General features: G+C 44.8%; 1 protein-coding gene across 1 annotated transcript; it reads right to left on the bottom strand.

Moving 5' to 3' along the window:
• Positions 1 to 419: 419 nt before the first annotated feature.
• On the bottom strand, positions 420 to 26,467 carry LOC144728574 (stomatin-like). Its single transcript, XM_078608102.1, has 8 exons — positions 26,227 to 26,467; positions 20,023 to 20,151; positions 16,509 to 16,615; positions 13,720 to 13,792; positions 7,330 to 7,412; positions 6,908 to 7,111; positions 3,584 to 3,718; positions 420 to 1,694 (listed from the first exon to the last, which is right to left on the bottom strand). The coding sequence occupies exons 2-8, from the start codon at positions 20,135 to 20,137 to the stop codon at positions 1,503 to 1,505; spliced, it is 909 nt and encodes a 302-aa protein (XP_078464228.1). The 5' UTR covers positions 20,138 to 20,151; positions 26,227 to 26,467; the 3' UTR covers positions 420 to 1,502.
• Between the last annotated feature and the right edge of the window lie 58 nt (positions 26,468 to 26,525).

The following is a 26,525-nucleotide window of genomic DNA, read 5'->3' as shown; positions in this document are numbered from 1 at the left end:
CTTAAGCGATTGCGCTTTCGCTACGTTGTCCCCACCTGAAGAAGGACGCTTGTGTTGCGCCCGAAACGTCGTGATTTAATTTATTTTATTTTTTACCTACGTGTCTTTACCGTAAAAACCAAAGAGTATGAAGCCTTGCAGTCACGAAAGCTTCAAATCTAGGATTTCAATGCTTCCCGCTCAGTCGTCTCACCCCCTGAGTCACAACCAATGTAGCTGAGCTGTGCGTGTATTTTGATAATTTAATTCAGCCACTTGAATGTTTCACCTGATACTGGGAGACCGTGCTAGAGTGCGTCATTGCCCACACAACTGCAGAATACACAACATGCGACGTTGTTCATTGTGTTTAACAGCAGTGGGAGTTTCTGAGTGCCCTTGTCAATTCACACTCGAGGACAATGATAACCTATTTAAAAAAAAAAAATACCAGCTAAGGCCTACTGAGCGATTTAGCTCTTTTTCAAAAACGACCTGGCCACAAATGATCGCCCGACAAAGTGGCTTTTCATTATGTGGAACATTTACCACAGCCAAATAATCTAAACACTTGTTTCTAAATGTGGAGAGGGAAAATCGGAAGGCCCGGAGAAAAATCCACACGACCACGGCGAGAAACATGAAAGCTCCAAATATACAGGTGTCGGGGTCGGGATCGGGATCGAACCGACGACTTATTGTATACCAGGCGAGGTAGTTAACATCTCGCCACCGCGGCACCTGTATAGCCAAACAGAGTGTTGGAGGAAGCGTTGTTAGTGCACACCATATTAACTAATTCACAGCCACAACTTAGTCTTAGCTTTTGCTTACTGCATGTAATTGTTTTCTTTCCATTTCATGGCGATTTGGGTGGCAGATTTGTGGCAGAAAGGTGCCAACATGTTAACCAAAACAGGCCAGCACGTGTGGGAAATGCAGTGACCAGCACATTGCCCAGCCTCTGAGACTGACGTGAACTCACCGCACCAGGTACTCATTTACCACTCAGTCGGCCTAGCAGTAAGAATGGGCTCAATTATTTATTTCCACTGATGTTATCCATGGCCAGGAACCAAACTCAAGTTTCTGTATTCGTAGTCTGGCAGTTGTATCTCTGGCACTGCCGCTCCCCGTGGTCAACACACTCACACAAAATAAAAAGACAAAGATCCCCCACATAGCCTCTAACAGACTGCTAGGGCAAGTGCTGTTAGCGAGCAACTATGAAGGCCGGCACGACATACGAGGGGTTTGGATGACCAACACCACGCCCGGCCGCCTTTGTCTCCCCGGTGGTGATGTTTACACACCGCACCAGGTACAGTGCTCATACGAGGCTGAGTCGATGTAAGGGAGGCCCAGGACCGGTTCAGATAATCATCACCAGTCTTGGTGTCCGTGAGTGGGAATCGAACTCACACAACGCAACACCGATACACAACTGGGTAAAATGAAAATGGATTAACGGCACCCATGACGCTGCGCTTACGAACGCGACAAAGAAACCGCGCAAGCAGTTTCTACTTCTTTTGCATCATGGTGCTGATGAGGTCCATGGGGAGCGGGAAGATGATGGTGGAATTCTTCTCGGACGCGATGACCGACAGCGTCTGCAGGTAGCGAAGCTGCAGGGCGGCCGGCGCCTCTCCGAGCACCATGGCAGCCTCCTTGAGCGCTCGCGACGCGTTCACCTCGCCCTCGGCCGCGATCACCTGCGCGAGGATAGAGGAAGGGTCAAGGGCAGGGTCAATCACTGCCACTGTGGCACACGTAATAGGCAGAGGATCATTCAAATACACACCACACGTGCACGCAATCTGACACGTATACAACTAATTCTAGATATGAAGCTTTCGTGACTGCAAGGATTCATACTCTTAGTTCTTTCGGTAAAGTCACGTAAGTAAAAAATGTAATTAAAATTAATAAAAATAAAACAATAAAAATCACGACGTTTCGGAGGCAACACAAGTCTCCGTCATCAGGTGGGACCGTCACAGCCAGATTTGCTGCATCAAGTGAGGGAGGGATTCAAGGTATAAGCTCTTATTTTTATTGTTTTATTTTTATTAATTTTAATTTCATTTTTTACCTACGTGACTTTACCGAAAGAACTAAGAGTACGTATACAACTACTCAAACAACCATGATAGCCCAACCGCACATGCATCCACATGAACGTACAACAGTAAGAGGGGGGTCAATGTGCATGTGATTTATGTCAATGTAGTTGTAGTTGAGATGTCACGTGTAGCTGTATGTCGGTGTAGTTGCCGATGCACGTGCGGTGGTTCCATGACCAGTCGTAATCATACCTGTCAACCCCTTATCAATGCCCTACCTTTTTATAGACCAATTCAGACCTTATTGGTCACCCCGTGTCCTTATAAATCCCAACGTTCATTATACAAAGTCCCATCACAAGGGAGAAACACAAATAGACACAATTAGGTTTAAAAAATGTTTGCCCGCATTGAAACGGCTGTACTCCGTATGGACCTAAAAACTCAATATCCCTGTAGAAAAATACGGGGTAAACCGTATGGGTTGACAGGTATGCATATGCATGTGTGATCATACGTGTGGCTGGCTACGTATGCTGCGAAGTTCAACATACATAAGTGTGTACATTGTTGTACTTGTAGTTGTATGTTCATGTGGATCTATGTGCGGTTGAGCAATCGTGGTTGTTTGAGAAATTGTACACGTGTGTGTTTGGTTGAATAATTATCTGGCTAGTATGTGCACCACAGTGGCAGTGCCCATTCGCTTAACCTTCAGCAATGCAAGTTTGACCTCGATGAAGCATGTAGAGCTGAGTGGAGTTCAAAAGAACTCACAAACAAACACTGCCAACGCTGTGAAAGACGCAACTACAGAAGATCCCCTGGGGTTTCACCTTCCGCGAAGCTGCTCACGGGCCACCCTATAAAGCCGCATTCACTGCACAACCCACGGCAGCAGATGCCGATACCTGACGATGCACTAATGGGAAATTTAAAACTCTCCGGCGGCGTGTGACTGTGGTCATCCGGAACAGAGACGGTGCAGCGCGTAACGACGCAATGGCCGATCGACACGTATGAAGGAGACATTGCGGCGACGATGCACCACTCCCCACGTGGTTATCTGTGCTTGACCACCTGCATGAGAAATTGTCGCTGTTGCTCTGCGTCTACATCATCCGTACGACAAGAAGAAGAAACAAGTATAACCCGTAAAAACAAAGTTTTTCACTATAAATCCTTTATATGCGTGGCGGCTAGAGTCCTCTCGTCCTCTGGCTTGAGATGGCTGCCACCTATGGGTCAGATGATTGCATTGCACCATTAAGCAATTGGTAATTAAATATAATATTTTTGTCCTAAAAAGTGTAAAACTTTGGAAAAAAAATTGTCACGAACATTAATTGTCACGCACAACGAGTCTGTGTGGAAAATGTCAGCTCGATTGGATCACGGGAAGTGGGTTAAAAAACGACCGAAAGATTTGCACGGTCGTAAGCAAGCAAGCGAACTTAATATAAAGGATTTAAAAAGAAGCGCCCCTCATACGCGAGTGTGTGCGCGTGCCCCCCACGTGACCCTCTGGGCCTACACACCTTGGCACGAGCTTCTCTCGTGGCTTCCGCCTCAGCAGCCATGGTCCTCTGCAGGTCAAGGGGCAGCTTCACGTCTTTCATCTCCACGCGCTCCACGCGGATCCCCCAAGACTTGGTGGCATCCAACAGGATGGACTGAGCAACCACACAAAGACAAAGATCCCCCGTATAGACTTGACACACTGTCGGGGCAAAGTGCCCGCTCTTCGCGAGTGGCAACCTATGAAGGACGGAACGGCACACAAAGGGGGTTGGGTGGCCAGCACCACGCCCGACCGCCTTTGTCTCCCCACAGTGGTGATGTTTACACAACACACCATCTTCTTGGTTCTTTCGGTAAAGTCACGTAGAAGGGAAATAATAAAATAAAAAAAATTTAACATAATAAAATACAATTCTCACGACGTTTTGGCCACAACGCAAGCAGCCGTCCTCAGGTGAAGAACAGGTCTGTCGGAAAGACGCTGTCCGACCTGTTCTTCACCTGAGGACGGCTGCTTGCGTTGTGGCCGAAACGTCGTGAGAATTATTTTATTGTTTTATTTGTATTATTTTATTATTTCCCTTCTACGTGACTTTACCGAAAGAACAAAGAAGATGAATCCCTGAAGTCACGAAAGCTTTAAATCGAAACAACACACCAGTTACTCATTTGAGGCTGAGTCGACATATGCACACACGCATATCCACGCGTACACACACACACCAAGACAAAATTCCCCCATATAGCCTAGAAACTGCTAGGACAAGTGCTGTGAGCTCCTACGACGAGGTGAATGGTGCACGTGAAGGAGGAGGTGTGATCAGCATCACGCCTGGCTGCTTTGTCTCCCCATTGCTGGTGCTTTACACATCATGCCAGCTCTTCATTGAAGACCAGATTCTGATATCACTCACCAGCAACCAATCTTAGCTCTGGCCAGGAATTCAACTCATAGAGTGCAGTGTGCTAACCACTACAGCACCACGTCCCACAAAGCTCACACACGCACACATAGATGGTTCGTTAAAAGCACCATATGAGCAATGTGGTGCATTTTTCTCAGGTTTTTTCGGTAAAGTCACGTAGGTAAAACATTAAAAGTAATGAAAGTAAAATAAAACAAAACAAAAATAAAAATAAAATTCACGACGTTTCGGAGGCAACACAAGTCTCCGTCATCAGGTGGGACCGTCACAGCCAGATTAGCTGCATCAAGTGAAGCAATGATTCAAAATGTAATCCCTTATAAGCAAGTTGAAGGGGGGGAGGAGAGGGGGGGGGAGTTCATCAGAATGTGGTAGCCAATGAATGGAACGTATCGGGAGGGAGGGGAGTGGGAGGGGGAGGGAGCCAACAAAACATTTGGCGACGGCTTGGACGCGGCTGCTGCGCACGCCAACACAATGGGCAGAAAGGGTGGAGGGGAGGTCTGATACACATGATAGAACAAAGGAACGAAAATGCCCATGTTTATACCAATGCAGGCTGAAAAATGAAGAGAGTACTGTTAAAAATAACTGGGGATGTTAACACTCGGTGAAGTAAATTAAAATAGTGCCTGTCAGATAAGATGGTCCAAAAAGTGTAATTAAGTCTTTTTTGCGTGGTTAATAACATCTTTCCAGTGATTACTGAGTTTGTACCCATCATCACGGTTGAAATTATGTCTGTGTTTGTATATTTGTATGGCTTCGTGTACAAACCTTTGATGGTAGCCAGGAGGCTTGCAGAGAACCTTGGTCTCGGAAAAGACAATATCATGAGAGCCCGCCGAGTTGTAGCAATGATCGGCAACGGCCGAAGAATCAGTTCTGCCGTGTTTCAGATCTGACTTGTGCAGAACTGATTCTTCGGCCGTTGCCGATCATTGCTACAACTCGGCGGGCTCTCATGATATTGTCTTTTCCGAGACCAAGGTTCTCTGCAAGCCTCCTGGCTACCATCAAAGGTTTGTACACGAAGCCATACAAATATACAAACACAGACATAATTTCAACCGTGATGATGGGTACAAACTCAGTAATCACTGGAAAGATGTTATTAACCACGCAAAAAAGACTTAATTACACTTTTTGGACCATCTTATCTGACAGGCACTATTTTAATTTACTTCACCGAGTGTTAACATCCCCAGTTATTTTTAACAGTACTCTCTTCATTTTTCAGCCTGCATTGGTATAAACATGGGCATTTTCGTTCCTTTGTTCTATCATGTGTATCAGACCTCCCCTCCACCCTTTCTGCCCATTGTGTTGGCGTGCGCAGCAGCCGCGTCCAAGCCGTCGCCAAATGTTTTGTTGGCTCCCTCCCCCTCCCACTCCCCTCCCTCCCGATACGTTCCATTCATTGGCTACCACATTCTGATGAACTCCCCCCCCCCTCTCCTCCCCCCCTTCAACTTGCTTATAAGGGATTACATTTTGAATCATTGCTTCACTTGATGCAGCTAATCTGGCTGTGACGGTCCCACCTGATGACGGAGACTTGTGTTGCCTCCGAAACGTCGTGAATTTTATTTTTATTTTTGTTTTGTTTTATTTTACTTTCATTACTTTTAATGTTTTACCTACGTGACTTTACCGAAAAAACCTGAGAATATGAATCATTGCAGTCACGAAAGCTTCAAATCTAGAATTAATGTGGTGCATTCTATAAAAAAAAAAGAACTCACCGTCTCTAATGAATACCGCCCCTCTGCCCTTTCGTCTCCATTGCTAATCAGCATGCTTCTCCATCTCCTCCGCTGGGTCTCGCAAATTACAGACGCCGTTACCTTAATCGTTACACGTCACGGTACGCGTGTCCGTCTGTGCCGTGGTTGAGACGGCTTCCCGCACGGGCGGTGTCGCGCTCCTGCCGCTGCTCAATCCGCCCAGCCCGTGATTTTGTTTCATGAGCTGTGTCTCGAATGTGCCGTCTGTGCCCACGCGCTTGCCGCGTGCGGCATCTTGCGACGCTTCAGATGTTTAGATGCTACGTGCATTTTATATATATATATATGATTCATATGGATCTGTGTTGGAGAACCTTTCCCTTACTCGCAGCCAATTCGGACTTTCAAATATCTTTGGCGGGTAACCACACGTCAACACACTGACCTCAGACACATGTGTGAGTGAGGTCCTTGCAATGAGTCAGCACGATACAGCTAAAAAAACAGTGTTGCCAGCTCTAAAATATACCCCGCTAGTACCTGCACAGTGACATATAATGCCTGCATTGATTGGACGTTGCTTTTGGTGCCGTTTCAAAGTGGTAGGCCTCGTGTATGAAACGAGGTCACAGGTCGGATGTGGCTGCCGGACCGTGGCTTCCGCAACCCTGGACTAGAGGATGTGTACCTCCATGCGGTCAGCCATCTCCTCGCGGTCGGTGAGGATCTCCGACAGGTTCTTGGTGCCCAGGACGTTGCGCAGGGTGGTCATGGCTAGCAACCGCGTGGAGTCATTCGCGTTCTCAATGTTGGCCACCGACATGGTGGGGTTGACCTTGCGGTAGTAAACCACGGCATCCACCTGGATTGTCACCGAGTCCCGAGTCAGGATCTGCAGAGAGGTCAGGCGAGAGGGAGACGTTGTATTAGATGTTGTGCTTCAGTAAGACACGGAAGGGACGTGGGAATGATGTATAATGGGGGGGTGGGGGCAGAGAGGAAAAGTGGAGGTTGGTGTGAAAAGTACAGGGATCATGACCAAAAGATGGAATGACCAACAGGCCTCTCCCCGGCATAGATTTTCTAAATATTTCCAATTGCACCACGAACCTCTTGGGGCGGAATCTGGAAGGAGATGGTCCTCAAGTCCACGCGTATGAAGTTGTCCGTGCATGGTATGACCATAAAAATACCTGCAACAGACACGGAAATTAACCATCTGCGTGCAATGCATGAAATGAAAGGTTTAGTCCATGGATCGGAGCAGAGACTTGGTACCTCCTAAGGTAGCAGCAACTTTAGTGGGACATATTTATTAAAATGGTGAATATTAGTGAATTACTTGAAAGCCCATAATTAATGTAATGGCCACACAAAAAATTGTAACCACTCAAGTTATGCCAAATCCGATGGTAGCGACAAAGTTAATATGTGAACTGGTGGGCTCGTGGACTAATTGATGTTACATAATTGGCATCTCTTAGAATCCCTTGTACACTAAACTTAATTATTTACTATTTTACCAGGTAAGGCCCACTGAAGCTGGACAGCTCTTTGTCAGAAGCGACCGGGCCACATGTGGAAATTTATAGCAGCCAAATACTCTAAACGTATGTTTCGAAATGTGGAGAGAAACTCCAGAGAACCAGGACAAAAATATCCACACGACCGCAGGGAGAGAGACAGAGATTGATACACGCAAACTCCACATATACAGCAGCAGGCGTCAGGGTCGGGATCGAACCCACGACAGCCTGTATACCAGGCGAGGTAGTTAACATCTCCTAGCCACCGTGATGATGATGAGAGATAGAGACACGCAAACTCCACATATACAGCAGCAGGCGTCAGGGTCGGGATCGAGCCCACGACAGCCTGTATACCAGGCGAGGTAGTTAACATCTCCTAGCCACCGTGATGATGATGAGAGATAGAGACACGCAAACTCCACATATACAACAGCAGGCGTCAGGGTCGGGATCGAGCCCACGACAGCCTGTATACCAGGCGAGGTAGTTAACATCTCCTAGCCACCGTGATGATGATGAGAGATAGAGACACGCAAACTCCACATATACAGCAGCAGGCGTCAGGCTCGGGATCGAACCCACGACAGCCTGTATACCAGGCGAGGTAGTTAACATCTCCTAGCCACCACGGCACCCCCTCATTACCGCATTGGCCATGATAACCGTGCAATGCGTCGGTGTCTTTCATACGAACTGAAGCTGGGCAGCAACGTGAATATGCTTATTATTCAGCGTTCAAAAATGAAATATCACACACATGCAGTATTCGCGCCAGCTCTCGGACAGTGTTGATATCTTTGAAGTCCTCTAAAAAGACATATCTTTAAAAAAAATGCTTTCTTCCAAGCGGCTTTCTTTCCTCCGAGGCCTTTATTCTTACGCCCGGCTCCTGATGTGTTTTCTCGAAGGGCGCCTAATAAGTGCAAATTTGTATTATACTGGTAGGAACGAAGTGAACCAGCCTACAATAGATTATATCGTCCGTCCGTCCGATGTCCGATTAGGTGTAGCAACATCGCCCCCTACTGCAAACACTTGGCAGGACCCTACAAAAACCTTTAGACTCAGTGAGGCTTTCCTGGCTAAACAAGTGTAACATTCCCTTATAATTCCCTGAGATAGTTTTTAATTAAAACATTTAAATTCAAAATTAACTCACAGCGGCCTAAAGCCTACAGCTAGGCCTAAAGCCTAGAACTAGGCCTCAAACTCTCCCTTCGTATCGTACCCCCGCCATTTCATTTTATTATAGCCATTCATTTGTTCGTTCCTACCAGCCCACCCCGCAGGGATCTGTTTATTATTTTGCGTGCACTCGTGTCCGGTACGGAGCTTATCTGGAGCGACATTGCCCTCTCTGGCGCGTTAGGGCACTGCGCGTATTCGCTCGTTCGTCACGAATAATAATGTAATAGTCACACCAATAATAATTAATCACAGCTTGATGCTTTGTTTCCTTATATACAAAGCTCTTTCTGAAATTACCGCATTTCGTCCCCCCCCCACCACCACCCCACACACAAAATACATATTTATACAGATCTGAGAATTAATATTGCTCGTCAGCTGTGTGGTGGGTGTTTTCTTTTATAAATGTGGGAGGGGGGGGTTGTATTTTTTTTTCACTGAAAGCAAACAAGTTAAGTGTCCTTGGACAGAGATAATATTTACCAGGGTACTAAGTAGCCAATTGGTTCCTTTCAAACCCAGGGAAAATGTTGGCTTCAAAGTCGAGCTGCCAAAATGTGGCCCCATCGCAAACAGGCACTTCAACATTTCACCACCTAAATTATGAAAGCGAGCCATGCCATTAATCATCGCGGCACAGTATTCAATTACATAATTGGCAGTGTTGGTCTCCGCGTGCGCCGTGCAATGTGACGAACGCATAGATAGGCCTGTCATGAGGCTGTCGCACAATGACCCATAGCCGCCGGGTTTAACGAGCGCACCATGTCACATGCGTTGCAGTCCCGGATTAAGCGAGTGCATATGTTATAAAGGGGCCTTAATTTTACTTTTTAAAAAACACATACATATGAAAACATACATTTTTATCTTGCATAGTAAAGTAATTACATTTTTTCATTTTCAATACAGACAAATATTATGGCAACTCGCTAATCTTAAACACCCAGTCGTTTATAAAATTAAAGGCGGTATAGTACTATAGTAATACAGCAAGTGCAGAGTCACTGAACCGGAATTGATAGCTTGAAAGCATTTAGCGCGGGGCACTTGAAAGTGCGGTTCCCGTAGCTGCTACTGTACATATGTAGCTACTTTTGCTACTAGGAGAATCCGGCACTGATGCGTTGGGGCCGGTGTCTTCGGTTTTGATGCGCGCCGTTGTTCGGTGCGGATGAAGGAAACCTCAAGGGTGCGGAAGGGGGTCACACGACCAGGTGAGCGAGGTGGGTGTCTTGTCAACACTATGCCACCTCGAATTTATACAAGGTGCAGCCACCCCCATCACCTCGACGTTCCTATAAGAAGGCCAGCCAACCAGGGACATGCATCCCGTAAAATGTTGCAGGAGCAATAAAACAAGAGATTGCGAAACGTGTTTGTTCAGCGTCGCTGGACTGATTTGGAGCGGGTTATTTACATCCAGCGTTGCCTGTGACCAAACCAACCCAATGTTGTCAGATTTCAGAAGCTAGGTGAAGTATGATCAAACAACCCCCACGATGGATTGCCATAAGAACTGTGCATGTACACTTACAGCATTACATGACGCAAACTCCATCATATGCTTAATTAAAACGGAGATTATTTCGCGTGGGAAAAAAAACTGAAGACGGTAATATCAAGAGAGGTGATTTTTTTGGTGTTTTAACGAAGGCAGCGTTTTGTTCGTGAGCACAAACAAACGTGACGCCAATCAAGCGTGAAAATTACTGATGTAAAAAAAAATGAAAAACCGCCGGGCGATCAACTCAATCAGCAGCCCGGAGAAAGGTCACTTGGGAATGACCTTTCTCCTAAAACCACCACGGAGCACAATGGCTCTTGGATGGACCAATTTAGCAAGATTGTAATCAGTGCCGCCAAACCACGTGTATACGCCCGGTTGTAAAATGTTGCGTTATTAACAGCAGTGCCAACCTGCTCAAAATATCATTACCTTGTGATTTATTTTCAAATATGTGTGTGTGGTTTTTTTTTTAAGCGGGAGAGTTGGTGGCAGTTGAGGAAACGACGGGGGCGTTTTCATGAGCGGGATTTTACTCAGTAACCATGGTGACGTAGGATAAATAACTCGGCTTCATCTATCATCATCATCAGCAGCAGCAGTAGCAGCAGCCATAATCTATCCACTGCTGGATGAAGGCCTCCCGAAGCCGTCACCATCTCTCCTGGTTCTACGACGTGACAGTCCGCCGAGCAAGCTGACTTACATCGCTCCACCACCTCTACGGCCCATGCTTTGGCCTCCGCTATGTCTTGACCATCGGTCATTATCCCTCACAGCAGGGGTGACCAATCCCTAACAGACAAAGAGCCTTCAAATACCCGCGAGCTCTGCGAAGAGCCAAGTCTGTGTGTGTATATTGACAGTTTTTTGGCCCAGAATGGGAGACATTCATTATTCTTTGCTACTGTGACAGGATCCTCTGCGTTGTGCCCCTTCGATAGAGGCGCGTGTAGTGGATTAAGGAGCCGCATGCGGCTTGGGAGACGCCAGTTGGCCACTACTGCCTGATAGGGAAGTGTCCTGCTCAAGCCGATTTACTTTACTGAACAGTTTTCAATTAATCTATCGTACAATATTTGTAACGTGCATTATAGAGCAAAAAGCTGATCCATATGGTCTCTTCTTTTTATATCTCAATGAATGTATGTACTCATAATGCATGTTTCTGGGTTAGATCGCGTAAGTATAAATGAGCCGTAACCCTCCACTACCCTTCTTACACTCGTCCAAACCGATTACATGAACGACTTCTTACGAAGCGATTACCCCTAATTGACGAAAGACAACACCTCAGTGTTGACCATCGTTGTATGTATTCAAGTATTTTTAGGCTGTGATGGAGAAACAAACATGACTCGAGACAATGTTTAGCGAACCTCCTAATTATTTTCTCATTTTACAGGGTTATTTGCAGTGCACATGACTGTGTCCTCGCGTGTTTGCGTATTTTCTTGATAAACAAACTTGCGCAAATACATAATAACAATACATGTCGATGCGAACATTGGTGCGCCGCGAGGTTGGAAACAGCACGACTACGTACACGTTTTAATATGCTACCACGATAATGAGGTTTTTTTTTTAATACAGCAGCATCATTGTTGCGACTGCATCACACAATTCGCAACGCACGGAGGCCCATAGACTAAGACGTCTTCAGCCAATGATTGAGTATTTATACACGAGATATATGAAACTGCTTCCGTTGCATGATTCGCTCAACTTTAACCTCAGAGGCATGCATATATTCATGAGCATTCAATGGCCCTTAGCTGTGTAGAGGTGTAATTGTGTATGGGCGCGGATGGCTAACAAACACAAGGGGCGTGGTTAGGGCCGTACACAGAGGAGGTGCTCACACCGACGTCCGCACCTGCATCCCCCACGGGCCCCTCCCGGGGGCCGAGTGCTATAAAAGGTGGTGAGCCGGAGGGCTCGAGGTCGAGTATCAGCTTAAACCAGCGAAGACTGAAGACCAGCTAGAATAGGCCCCGGAGCTCCCCTGGCTCGCTGTCCTTGTCAGGGCCAACCAGGGCAAGCCGGTGGCGTGGCCCCGAGAGCCCAGACTGACGTTCTCATAAGAGCCGGTCTGGAGACTCAGGGTGCCGGGATCCCAGCTTGACCAGGGCTGGGATAGGTAGCCTCCCCTAGCTCCGTAGTGGAGGACTTGGGCGTAGGATAGCGGGGTTAGATGTTGCGTCTCCCTGTTAGCCGGGTAAAGGGAACGATAACCCCTTAAGTACTGTGTGTACCCGTTACTGTGCACAAGTTGGTGTTAATAAATAAGTGTGCCTCCGACCCCGTCGTCAAAGCCTCCTGAATACTTACTACAGCTGTACAACCCTGAAACTTGATTAGCCGAAAGCTGTATAACAATATAAATGATTCCTTCACGTGGTTGTTTTTTTGTGTCCGTGAGTATCATTTAATCACGCATTTTATGTGTTTATAAGTAAGATGTTTTTTTTTAATCTGAACTTAAAACTCAATTGATTGAAAGTGGCAGATAAAACTCTAATTGTTTTAAGGTGAACTAATTCGTGGCTCAAATTGAAATGGAATTCCACTAAGCAGCAGCACCAGTTGATGATGATGGCCAGTTAAAAATGATCGCAATTTCAAAATAAATGAACAAACAAACAGAGCATCATCATCAAAGATGGCCACACGTATCATCGTGAAAGGTGGCCAATGACCTAGGCATTGAATGACTTGATTATTTTCTTTGCTAAAGATGAACAGAAATCGGCGCGTCATGTGACCACAACGACAAATTATGATACTCCTACTGATACTCCTGTTATGGAGTGACTCATGCAGCCAGCTATGGCTGCAAAGTTTGGCAGTACATGTTGTGTATATCGTTTATTGTAAAATTTGAATCACAGTTCCTATGATCACTGTTACATTGCTTTTATAGCTTTATTTTGGTGATTTCGAAAACGTTTTGGTTAGCATTATTTGTTTGTTGCAGTACAGAGTTAGACTGATTACTTTAATCTAAATTGTCTTATGGCTGTTATTATTTTACTTGCATCCCACTGGGATGTTTGCACACAGCGTTGATGTGCGGTGCCTTTTCTGGAAGACTTTGCAGTTTTTTCCTGGATTTTTCTGTTTGCGTGTAGTCACTTTAAGATGTTTCTTGTTCATGTTTTTGTTTGTTGCGGTTGCACCCGATTCAAGAGCCGAATGGCTCACAGGGCTATACCAAATAAATGAAACTGAAAACGGATACAACGGGGCTATCTCACAGTGCTTAGGTAACATTACCTGGGCCCTTGGCTCCTCCCTTCGCGATTCGTCCGAGTCGGAAAATCACCGCACGTTCGTATTCCTGCACGACCTGCAGACACAAAATCAGGACCGAGATGTTATGCCCTGTGGAACGTGAAACCCGGCGACAATCTCATCGCAGGCCTATCAATGTGCTGTGAAGAAGGGCCATGGACCGAAACGTTCACTATGAATAGAATTTCGATTTAAAGCTTTCGTGACTGCAGGGATTCATCTTCTTGGTTCTTTCGGTAAAGTCACGTAGAAGGGAAGTAATAAAATAATAATAAAACATAATAAAATAATATAATAAAATAAAATAATATAATAAAATAATATTATATAAATGAATAGAATGTTTCATTTTTTAAGGCAGTGTTATTGACGAATTTGTTGAGCGTGGGGTCGGGGGAGGGGGTTATTGTTGTTATCGTAGGTGAGTAAATAGGAAAGTGTGTGTACCCTCCTGTGTGATGCTAAAAACAGGGCACTTGAAGACGTTTTTGTGGGGGGAGCGTCCTGCGAGAAATCAGTGTGCTGCTCTGTAATATCTACAAATAGATTTTGTAATCACATAACATGACACATCTAGCAATGGAATACATTTTGAGGTGGGTGGGGAATAAGATAAAAGACAAACCAGCATGTGCAAGGCTGTACGTAGTCAACCGTGATAATCAGAGGTGTTAAAAATGCTGACACATAATTTTTCGCAGTACTATGCGATTTGACTCCGGTCATCAAACTCCTTAGATTTGAGAAACCAGTGTGATCACGAGTGGCTGAATAGAATTGCAACCGAGGATCTCGGCGGTGAAGACTCGGTCATCTGACACATCGTTAGACCCCTTGCACCACCAAGACACTTAAATCTACTGATTTTTAACACCAGTTTGCAAGGGGAAAGCATCACCATTTAAACGCTGAGAATGGACTCTGAGCCACACTAAGTGATGCCCCGGGTGAGATTATCACAGTTAAAGGGCCACTGCGCGACCCCATCTTTGGTTTCCATTGAGAGACCTAAACCAACTGGACTTTGCTCCAGTCAGCTTGAAATCCCTACCCTTAAAGCAGTGCCGTTCAAGCGACAAATATAATGGCAGATAAAAGTCCTGTGGTGTTGTGCGTAGCTACAATTGCGTCGCCCTTTGTGAGCCGTTGTGAATGCAAGGGATGCTACGAAAATAACCTTTCGATTTGCTCTCTGTCCACCTGCGTAAACACAAGCAGCTTCGGGCCAGTTGGTTGCGGGATAGAATTACAATTCGTGGAGCAAAACAGATGTCCGTAACTGTGTCATTGAATTGAGGTTTGTGTTTTGTTTAAATGTTACCTCTGAATTATCGTATAGGTTCGCACTAATTGTAGTTTAACCTTAAATTACATTGATTGTTATGAACTAATTCCCCCACCACACTGAATGCCAGCCTTCTCTTTTACATTTGCTCTCAAGATGTATTTGGTTTGCAATTACAGGGGGTCCCCACATTTACGACATATCACGTTATTGGAATCCCCCATCGTAAATCGGGACCCTATTCTCCCATAGACAGTAGGAACAGTGGAAACATTACCTGACGGTGTGTTTTTACTTTCATCATCCATATTTAACAGGGTTTAAAAAGTAAAAAGCCACACACAAAAATTTGAGAAAAGAAAAAAGCACCACGCCAAAGTCACATCGTAAAACCAGACTGACTCTGTGTGTTCGGGGTCATGTCAGAAGATGCGTCGTGAATCAAGTTTCGTTAAGCGAACCATAGTGGCATTATATAAACGTCGTAAATGTAGATCCTCATAAATCGGACCGTCATAAACCGGATACCGCCCGTAGTAGTATTATTATATATACGCTTGTTCACCCAGGAAAGCCTCACCGAGTTCTAGGGACCCTTTTTTTAGGAGGATTCTGTCAAGTTGATGCAACAGGGGGCGATGTTGCGTCTGCGTGTAATCTCAATTGAGCAATTTTCAGGGTCATTTTTCAGCATTGACATGTTTTTGGCTGACAACAATTGCATCGTTTTTTCTTTTTTTTCCTTAGAAAGGAAACCAAATAACTCGGATGAACCCGCATGCACAACAGGGGGAGAACGTGCAAACTCCACACAGGCACCCAGTCGGGAATCCAACCCCGGTCGCTTCTTGCTCTGAGCCACAAGCATTACCACTGCGCTAACGTGTAACATTTTTAAATATATATACATTCTGAATAAACAAAAACATATTGGTATCATGCGAAATGTCATATCTATGCACGGTGTTCGATTCGCACGGTTGACTTCTAACGGTGTGAAAGAAGTTCAACATACATACATACATTTTCTTGGTTCTTTCGGTAAAGTCACGTAGAAGGTAAACAATAAAATAAAAAAAATATAAAAACAATACATTTGTATTGTTTTTAAAATTGTATTGTTTTTTTTATCAAATTGTATTCTTTTTATATTTTTATTTATGTAAAGCTTTCGTGACTGCAGGTATTCATATTCTTGGTTCTTTCGGTAAAGTCACGTATATTTGTATTATTTTATTGTATCCCTTCTACGTGACTTTACCGAAAGAACCAAGAATATGAATCCCTGCAGTCTCGAAAGCATTAAATTAAAACATACATACCGAAAGAACCAAGAAGATGAACATACATACATGTTCAATCTTTTTGTATGAACATGAAAATCGGGAACACGTCCGTAATATCGCCTTACCCACCGTGTACCATGCACATTTACGTAGAGCATTAGCAACCTCGGACAGCGTGACACACACAACAATACACCCACCTTGATGCAGAGCCAAACAGAGATGGGGAAGGTGACGACCAGCAGTATTGCTGAAAAGACGAGCAGCAGAATCCCACAGGCACCATAGCCATCTTCCCTCTGCGAGTCTGGGGTCAGATCGACGATGCCACGGGGAACATTTACAGGCGATGTGTGTTCACAATCACGTGGGTTGATAACGACGCGCGCTCAGTAAGTTCACAACGCGACCACCGACGGACAATTTCCAACGCAGGCATTTCCACACTCCCCCCCCTCCTCCAATGTGGCTGCTATGAACACGAATTTAATTGAATCTTTTTGCAGTCATTTAAAATTGGAATTGGAATCCGTTAGCCGGCTGCTTGCAGAGGAGCTTACACGTAACTCGTGTTTAAAGTTTTTTTTTAGCATTCATAAGGCTCGAAAGATATATTCCATTCAATGCAAATGAATTGTGTCAGCTCGATCAGATTCACATCCAGGTGACATCAGCAGTGTATATTATAGAGCAGTGATTGTTGTTAAGTTTTATTAACGGGTAAATATTACATTGTAAGTATTTAGTTAATTGTTATTAAACATAAACTAAATATATTATGTGTTAGTTACATGTAAATCTAATCAAATATATCTATGCATTTGTATTAAATATAAATATTATGTGCAGACAATTGATAGTTCTGGATGAAGCGTGCATGACAAACAAAATATTGCAAACCACTGCACTATAGTATATGTCAAACAGACACACGCACACGTGGGCAATATTTTTTGGTCACGTGCCACAAAAACCAACGTTGCAAACCGCCCTCCATCGAGGGAGCGGCAGCGTTTGCAAGGCCCCTCGATCGGACAGGTAATCCTGTGCCCCTTCACGGAACGCTTCAGCCGAGAGAGCGTCTTGAGCACACTCGAGTCTCCCGGAGCGCGACGTCCGTCGGAGCATCATCGCTGCCAACAGGAGGGTGATGAACCCCACGTCGCCTCTTCACTCATGTTGCTGCAGCGAGCCACTTGCAACCGCCCAGACGAATCGTAATCTGAACAGATTAGCTCCAGTAGGTAAACCTCGAATGAGCGGCGGACATCGCAGCCGTGTTGACTGGTATGGTATTATGGAATCCCCCACGATATCCTGTGCAAACTAAACGGTGTTCATTTAAATTAACATGGAGGTTTTTCATCGCCAAAACAATCGTCCACGTGTGTGCTTGGGTTGGGCCACGTGGCAAAAAAAAATTAGGGCAACATTCTCGTCTCAATGAAGCTATCTAAAGAGTAAAATCGTGGAGGAAACCCATCTGCAATGTGTACTATCCAAACCGATTACACTATGAGTGACAGCCCTGCCTCAGACTGGAACAGCCGGGTCAAAGTTTGTAGCACCCTCCAACTGGCGCCACGAGCCGCGATTCCACTCAGCGACCGAGTGCCTGACTTGCTGACACAAGCAAAGTGTTTGCGGTTCAGTCGCAGTATGACGGAATTCTGTGCAAACTGGGCGTATGAACACTTCACGTGGCCCGAGAGGTATCGTCTGAAGAACACTCATCGAGTAGGAGGAGGAGCGGGTGTGGTCGCACACACCTGCAATCGAACACTCTGGAGGCGAGGGGTTGGTGGCTCGTACATGTTTGCGAAACTCCTGAAGCCACTGAAAAAGCTGTGAGGTGGCCAGGAGGGTTTTTAGAGGCATCAAAACGGATTTCTTCAATTTCTCCGCGTGTGTGTACAGCTTGGAGTGTTATCCTCCTCGCTTGCGTGGGGGTTTTCACACAGATCTCTGGTTTCCTCCCATACGTCAAACATTAATTACATCCTACTCTTCGGTAGGTACGTGGCTTTACCGAAAGAACCAAGGAGTATGGATTCCTGCAGTCACGAAAGCTTCAAATCAAGATGAATTAAATCAGCGAAACATCCCGCTATAGCAGTACGCGCCTGAACAATAAAGGTCTTAAGACGTGGTGAGACTCTCGTAGCTTAATAAATCATCAATTTTATACATGTTAAACATGAAGGAGAGTTTTACAACGAACAGTGTTTCTGACCCACTTCGCTGCAGTATTTATGAATTGCAGGAGTAAGTAGGTTGTTATGGTTAAGTAATAACTGAGCACGACTGACACTTAAGCACTTGGACGCATATCTAACAGAGAAAGGGTCTTGCCTATAAACATATCTGACTTTTCGCCAGCATTGGTTTAAGCGAGCCTAACTCTGCTGAGATACTAGATGTTGAAACCGGTCCAGAGTGTGCTTGTTCTAAACCAATGGTGCTGAAAAAAACACTTCCGGAAGCCTTTGTGGCCAATAGGGTGTGAAAGAAAAAACAACTTAAATAAATATTTTTTATGTTGAGAGAGACGAATTGTCTATTGATGTTGATACTTAAACGCACTTGTATATGAAAGCCAACCTAGCATTCATGCACTGCTGTGAAAAATACTGGCTGGAGAGTGCAGCAGTAGCGAGCTTGTACAATCTCGATTTAAAGCTTTCGTGACTGCAGGGATTCATCTTATTGGTTCTTTCGGTAAAGTCACGTAGAAGGGAAGTAATAAAATAATAAAAATAAAACATAATAAAACAACTCTCACGACGTTTCGGCCACAACGCAAGCAGCCGTCCTCAGGTGATTTTATTACTTCCCTTCTACGTGACTTTACCGAAAGAACCAAGAAGACTTGTACAACCTGTTAGCTGAGAACGAGTCTCAAGGGTTCTGCATAGCAATGTGCCTAACACCTTGCAGGCTTAAGCAGTATTTTACATGACGTGTGAACCCATGGCATCTCGGCATAAAATCCACATATGCTGGGAGATACCACTAACACCCCTCAAAAGGCAGACAAATAACCTACTTGCTGTACTGCGCTGCGGTGGCTACTTTCTAACTACCTCGTCTGGTATACAGGAGGTTGTGGGTTCCGAATATGACACCTGCTGTATATTTGGAGTTGTTGTGCTCTCCCCGTGGCTGCGTGGATTTTTCTCCGGGTCCTCCGGATTTCCCCTCCACTATTTATAAGCATGCGTTTAGAGTAATTGACTTCTATACATTTCCACATGATAAGCCACTTCATTGCGCTATCATTTGTGGCTGGGTCGCTTCTAAAAAAGAGCTGTACATCTATCTCAGTGGGCCTTACCTGGTAAAATAAAACATAAATAGTTTAAATAGAAGGAAAATAATAAAATAATAAAAATAAAACATAATAAAATAATTTTTGACAGACCTGTTCTCCACCTGAAGACGGCTGCTTGCGTTGTGGCCGAAACGTCGTGAGAATTATTTTATTATGTTTTATTTTCATTATTTTATTATTTTCCTTCATACTTGCCTTTACCGAAAGAACCGAGCAGATGAATCCCTGCAGTCACGAAAGTTTAAATCGAAATTTAGTTTAAATGGCTTTTAACACCAGCCACCCCCATACACCACACAGTGAAACCTATTCCATGATTACGAAGTGCCGGATTACAGGCGTGTGCGTGTCGGTTGAATGGACGGCAGCTCCAAGCCTCTTACCTCCCGACGCCTCCATGCGCTCAGTCACAGCGGCTACATTTTGATCGTCCACCGAGGAGCGTTTTTGAACTTCGTGTGGCTCCGGGTTTATCGGAGAGACCCTGGCCGTGTCCATTCGTCAACTCAAGCCTGGAAGGACAGCCGGACAGACATCGGCGGCAGACCACAACTGCGATAAGGGTTTGCGTGCGTTTTTTTATTTGTTCTGTAAACTTGTCTTTAGTAGAGGGGGGGGGTCAAGTTTCAGGATTATTTTGTGGAACCGGGAGAGTGAATTATGAATTGAGCATCCAATCCCCACTCTCTATCTCTCTTCACCATTATCCAAACACGCACTGTTGCACTCTGTAGTATTAGCTCAATCTATGTTTCGATTTAAAGCTTTCGTGACTGCAAGGATTCATATTATTGGTTCTTTCGGTAAAGTCACGTAGAAGGGAAATAATAAAATAATAAAAATTTAACAATAAAATTATCACGACGTTTGAAATTGCACCTGATGATGATTGCTTGTTTTGCAATCGAAACGTGGTGAACTTTTTATTGTTTTATTTTTATTATTTTATTATTTCCCTTCTACGTGACTTTACCGAAAGAACCAATAATATCAATCTATGTTGTTTTGTCACTGACAGGGGACAGTGAGGTGGTGATCGGTGAGCAGTTCTCTTCACTAGACGCGTTTGGGTTCACTCCCCAGGTCAGATCCACGCCCTTTTACGTGACAAAGTTTCATTTGTGATAACGGGAATCATTTAGTTATTTGGTAATATCTTTCTACGACTTTTGTTTCTGGAGTTTTCGCAAACCGACAAACAAACGTCGTTTAATAAGTTAATAGTGATCCGATGATAAGAATAATAATGGTTTGTTTTCAGTGAGTTTTTAGGCAAACACAGTGGCAAACAGACATCTATAGAATCTGACTGCCTCTAACATTGCAACTGAACTCAAGGACGCCAACTTCCCCCAGCTCAATGCCCAGTACACGAGTCAATGAAAATGTTAACCAGCATTGCTCAGTGCACATAATACCCCCCCCCCCCCCTATAATCCCTTCCCTCTTGCCGAACAAAAGGTCACACTTTCAATCTAACGTACATCTCCGTACATGCGCCCTGCATATGAATTTTCCCATCGCTCTATGCAGCGTATTATTGAGTAGTGCAGCATGTGTTTAACAAGTCCACGCTCTGATGGAAATTGAAACTGGTCCGGTTTGCCTGTTGAAACAAATGCTGTTGGAAACCATTTGTTTTTTTAAGCCTCAGGGGCAGCCAGACAAAAATGTATTGCTTTTGAAGTTTACACAGTGAAAAACAACCATTTCTATACTTATTAGTTATTCATCATATGTTTGTCTGTCTCAGCATCAGTACTGTGTCTTAATATACCTATGGTCATCAATATGAGCCACGTTGCATCTGCTGCTGGATGAAGGCCTACATACACCATGTGGGTTATTCGACCACACTTCGCCAAGCTGGTCAGAGCTGGTTGGTAAAGGTGGGCAGCGTAGACACGAGAGCATAGAGGTGCGGTACAACAATGGATTCGTTTTTCCGCACTGGAATCTGCTGCACGGATGGTAGCCCCAAAGCAGCAGCCTCTAGCACCTATTCGTGCGCGGTGGTTTCCCATCTCAGAAATGTCCAGGCTCAATACTTGCTTAGCTTCTGAGATATTGTCCATATCGGATGCGTGCCGGGTGCCAATCTCCTCGTAAGTCTGGCAATGCGCCTGTTTAGCTACATTCAACAGAGCAATGAGTCAGATGCTGAAAGATGAGCCACTTTCATCACGAGGAGCTGTTGCTCTGATCATGTTCGTAAGCGGTCACTCGGTCTCCGGTGACACGAGTGTGCGTGTGCGTGTGCTCGTGTCGAAAATATGAACCGGTCCTGGGCCTCCCCTAGGTCAACTCAGCCTTAAGCGAGTAAACAATTGGTGTGTAAACATCAGCAGCATTTGGGAGACAAAGGTGGCCAGGCGTGGTGTTGACCGCCCAGCATCTCGAGTTCCATGCGGGCCTGAATAGGTATTTTCTGACAGCACTTGCCCCAACAGTCAATTAAAGACGACATGGGGGATATTTGCCTTTGTGTATGGCGTAAAGGGAGTGGCGGCACAGTGGTTTGCACACTCAAGTTCAAGTTCATTTCAAGTTCATTTATTTGGTGTAGCCCTGTGAGCCATTCGGCTCTTGAATCGGGTGCAACCGCAACAAACAAAAAACAAAAACATGAACAAGAATACATCTTATAGTGACTATATGCAAACAGAAAATCCAAGAAAAGACAGCAACATATTGCAGAAAAAGCACCGTACACCAACACTGTGTGCAAAAATCCAAGTGGGATGCCAGTCAAACAACAACAACCACAAGACCACTTAGATTAATGCCATCAGTCTAACTCTGTACTACAACAAACAAACATGGCCAAACCAAAAAACTTATCGAAAATCACTTAAATAAAGCCATAAAAGCAATGAAACAGTGGTCATAGGAACTGTGACCGAATTTTCACAATAAACGACGTAAACAACATGTACTAGCAAACTCTGCAGCCATAGCTGGCTGCATGAGTCACTCCACAACAGTAGGAGCATCAGTCGGAGTATCAACATTTTTTAATGCACCTTTAAGATCAGCACACTAAATCAAAACACACTGCTGCGCTGCGAACTGGGCCACCCGAGTTGAATTCCCAGTGAGTACCTGATGCAGTGTGTAAACACCGGCACAGAGGGAGACAAATGCAGCCTAGCGTGGTGTTGGCAATCACCAACCACACGATTGCCATGCCGACCTTTATAAGCGCTCGCTAACAGCCTGATAAAGGCACCACATGGGAGCCCTGTGTCATTGTGCTACTGTACGCCTTTGGTATATTCACCTGAATTTCGTGAGTCACTCTACAGGTGTCCCTGAGCTAGCAACACAACTTGACCCAATGCTGCAGGGTTTCCTTTGCAGAAATAAAAAATATTAACTCAGCTTTGTAAATTATCCCAGATGGTTTGACTTCTCTCATTATTACCCATCCAATTACGAAGCAGCTTCTGTGATCTGACATTTAGGTTATTGATTTGGTCGTTGGCAAGATGGCGAGTGAAAGTGAATTCTGTTAGGATTTTGTTAAATGAGTGGGTTAGAACGGTAGTGTCATTTTTACATTTTGTAAAAAAAAAAAATCCATCTCAAATGGTACCAGCAAGTGACGTATCCGGTCTTCTTACATTGGACTTTGAAATCCCCTCTTGGAACCACACCGATTGTTGGAAGCTTAATGAGTGAGATGCACACATGCATTATTAATGATTTATTAAAAGCAAGACCATGTGATCCATACTCTGTGGTTCTTTCGGTAAAGTCACGTAGGTTTAAAATAAATAAAATCACGACGTTCCGATCGCAATACAAGCGACCGTCACCAGGCGGAACCGCAACAGCAGGAGGACAACTGCAGCTGATGACAGTCACTTGTGTTGCGATCGAAACGTCGTGATTTAATTAAATTAATTTCATTTTATACCTACGTGACTTTACCGAAAGAACCAAAGAGTATGGATCACTTCAAATCTAGATTAAGACCGTGTGATTTTAGTCAAACGAACCCAAAAAAAAATAGCTTTAATAACATTCGGATAATCTGCCATAGAGTGGACACCAGGCCTCCACCAATTGCCATCGTCTTGAAGGTCAAACTCTGTTTTACGTTTCGCTGCCTTAGTCATAACGTCCACCGCTGGGTTGTAAAACTGAATAACACGTGGCACTGTGACCGAAATGCCAACAAATCATGTCAGTCCACCACAGTGGACATGCATTTTGCTTGACCCCAGCTGGTGCTGACACGAGTGGAAGAAAGCTTCATAGCTCATCAGATTGTTCCAGCTGAGATGGAATGTCTACGGCTATTATTCACAAGAGGCTTAACCATTCCACAAGAGCTCCTCCTTACCTCCGTTACGTGAGATTTGTGAACCAGATAAAAAACAATTTAAAGCCAAAACCTTTGTTTAAGAATACAGGATGTCCTTGTTTGCCCACTCTCACACAAACACCCATTTTCTCTAATTGAAAATAAAAAAAACGAACTGCTGATGTGCATTATGGCTGGAGTATGTAACACGTTTGGCTGCCACATGAACCACTGTTGTATGATCATACGGCAGCCCAGACGTGTTTTCCTGTTCCCTAATTATTTCTCCTGGAACGACCAAACCAGCACATCTCAGGCAACAAGGCGACATCGCGTTCAACAGCGGGGATGACGGCTCATGCGACCACAGCAGGTCGGTTTGGCACTGCACCAATTCCTCCTCCAAAGAACTCTGGCAATGCACCCCGGTATTACACGTGTTCTACAAACCATTGTCTGTAAAATCCCCTAGAGTAAATCAACATTAATACGAGTATCACGAGTATTGCTCCGTGAGGCCTGTGTTGTTTACAATTTTCACCGGGTTATATTTAGATCACTTCATCGAGATCAATTAATGCAAACAATTAAGGGTTGTTGTTTTTTCCCCCCGTCACCTGAACCCCCTACGTCACGCGTTGTGGAAAATCCCCGGGATGCCCCCACAGAACAATGCCTCGTGCCGCAGTGCGCAGGCTTCACGGCAATTTGTCTCCTTCGCTGACAATGTTGTCCGTCTCCTTCACAAATCCGTCCATCCACAGAAACAGTTACGTGCGAGCATTACTTTGACAAGCCCATCGGCCGCGCAGCCTTCGAGGAGTGCGTCATTCCAGCAGATTCAACACGCAGCGTCTCATCAGCAGTCTGGCTTGGTTAAATCAATGCCGGTGAACTGCAGATCTTAAACGCAACGCAATGATCCTCTCATTTACGACATGGTTTTCGACCAACGACATTCGCATATTGTGGCATCCTCCTCACCCTGTGACATTACAAATGGCACAATTCAGCCCACACCTCCGCTAGCTTGATGCTCAATGACCCTTCTATACCCCCCCCCCCAGAAAGGACAGTCGAATAGAAAGGACGCAGTCACGCAGGGCAGCCTCTTATGAAGGCAGTGGGTCCACAAAACCATAACATGCCGTGCCCTTTATTGGGATTGACATTCACTTCGAGAGGAAGGCATTTGCAGTTCAATCTTTCATGGGCATGCTCCTGAGTTCAAGGAACGATAATTCTGAAAACAGTATTGCGATGTGGGCAGCATATCATTCTGCTCATACAGTATTGACACAACCATGCATATACATAGAAAACGCTTTTTGTCGGTTTAAATATTAAACGTAAATTTATTAGAATAATTTGCATGCACAAATAGCCAGTACACATGTAATAAACATAATTTAATAAGATATCCAACACCACACCTGTTTTTAAATCCTGGACATATTAAATAATTGTGAGTGGTTTTAATTTTAGCGATGTTCTAGAAGGGCTAGAAAGATAACATTTGGCACATATATAATTAAGTCCCATGTTTCTAACTACAAATAAAATAAACCGAAATTTTTAATTTGGGTTCCCAAGGATTACTGCCAAGTTGTTGAATAGTTTAGCAGAATCCACCTAAGATTATTCATTCCTTTAAAGTCTTGTAATAAACACGTGATAATATACAATTCCGTCATCAGAGAGCAAAGTAACTTAACTTGTCTTCTTTTAAGTGTGACAAGTGTTTTTTACAGCCCATTATCAATTCACTTATAGGTGAAGGCTTCCTGGCACCAGATAATTTATGGGGCGTGTTTAACCATACTTCACCACGCTGGTCACTGTGGGTTGAAGGGGGGAGCCCAGGACATCCGTGACAAAATATCACTCGGCAATGAAACTCAGGTCTCTGGGTGCGGATGATAGTCAGCTAACCACCACAAGAACTACCACTGCTCCACCATAATGTGTTACTGCTGGTAATCAGCTACTAGCAATGCTGTGTACACATCATGAGAGCAGCCACAAGACTTTGATAATGAGGCTTAAAACATAAGCACACAATATACACTGACACTAATTGTCCATCCCACCATTCATGTATTACGGCACAATTCTACTCTATGTGCAAATGTAATGGCCTTCAAAAAAATATATGTAAACAGACAGAAACGTGTATTTATATCCTTCAATCTTAAAAAATAAAAATTGACCGTCCATGATTGCCGGCCACTGCTGTGTTCGCAGTAGGGTGAGGGCATGAGAGCTGTCGCTGCCATACCTCGAGCAGACGGGAGCGTGGCGAGTCGCTGACAGCTTCGAGCCTCGAGTGCTCTCCACTCGTGAACGTGTCGCTATTATACACCGCGCTATGGCAACGCACGCGACACTCGGAAAAGGGGCTCGGCACGCAGAACCACAACAGCAAACAGCAGCTCACGTTGCACAACCGCCGGTTCTTGGAGGTCGCCGTTCTCTTCTGCGGTCACGTGCACATTCAGAGGCGATTGAGACTTACTCTCAAAGAACCTTGCTCTATTGCACGTGTGATAAAGAGTTGCCTCTGAGATGTATCACTTA

Source organism: Lampetra planeri, chromosome 29, assembly GCF_965212315.1.
Source record: "Lampetra planeri chromosome 29, kcLamPlan1.2.h2, whole genome shotgun sequence".
In the NCBI taxonomy this organism is placed as follows: Eukaryota; Metazoa; Chordata; class Hyperoartia; order Petromyzontiformes; family Petromyzontidae; genus Lampetra; species Lampetra planeri.
Note: the sequence above shows the minus strand (reverse complement) of the source record. Positions and strands in the feature narration are given on the sequence as shown.

Excerpts from the sequence above, each read along its gene's own strand:
- LOC144728574 (XM_078608102.1), bottom strand. The coding sequence starts at position 20,137 with ATGGACACGGCCAGGGTCTCTCCGATAAACCCGGAGCCACACGAAGTT. Across the intron at positions 13,793-16,508 it reads CTGTTTGGCTCTGCATCAAG|GTCGTGCAGGAATACGAACG; the intron begins GTGGGTGTATTG and ends TTGTGTCTGCAG. Across the intron at positions 1,695-3,583 it reads CGAGAGAAGCTCGTGCCAAG|GTGATCGCGGCCGAGGGCGA; the intron begins GTGTGTAGGCCC and ends ATCCTCGCGCAG.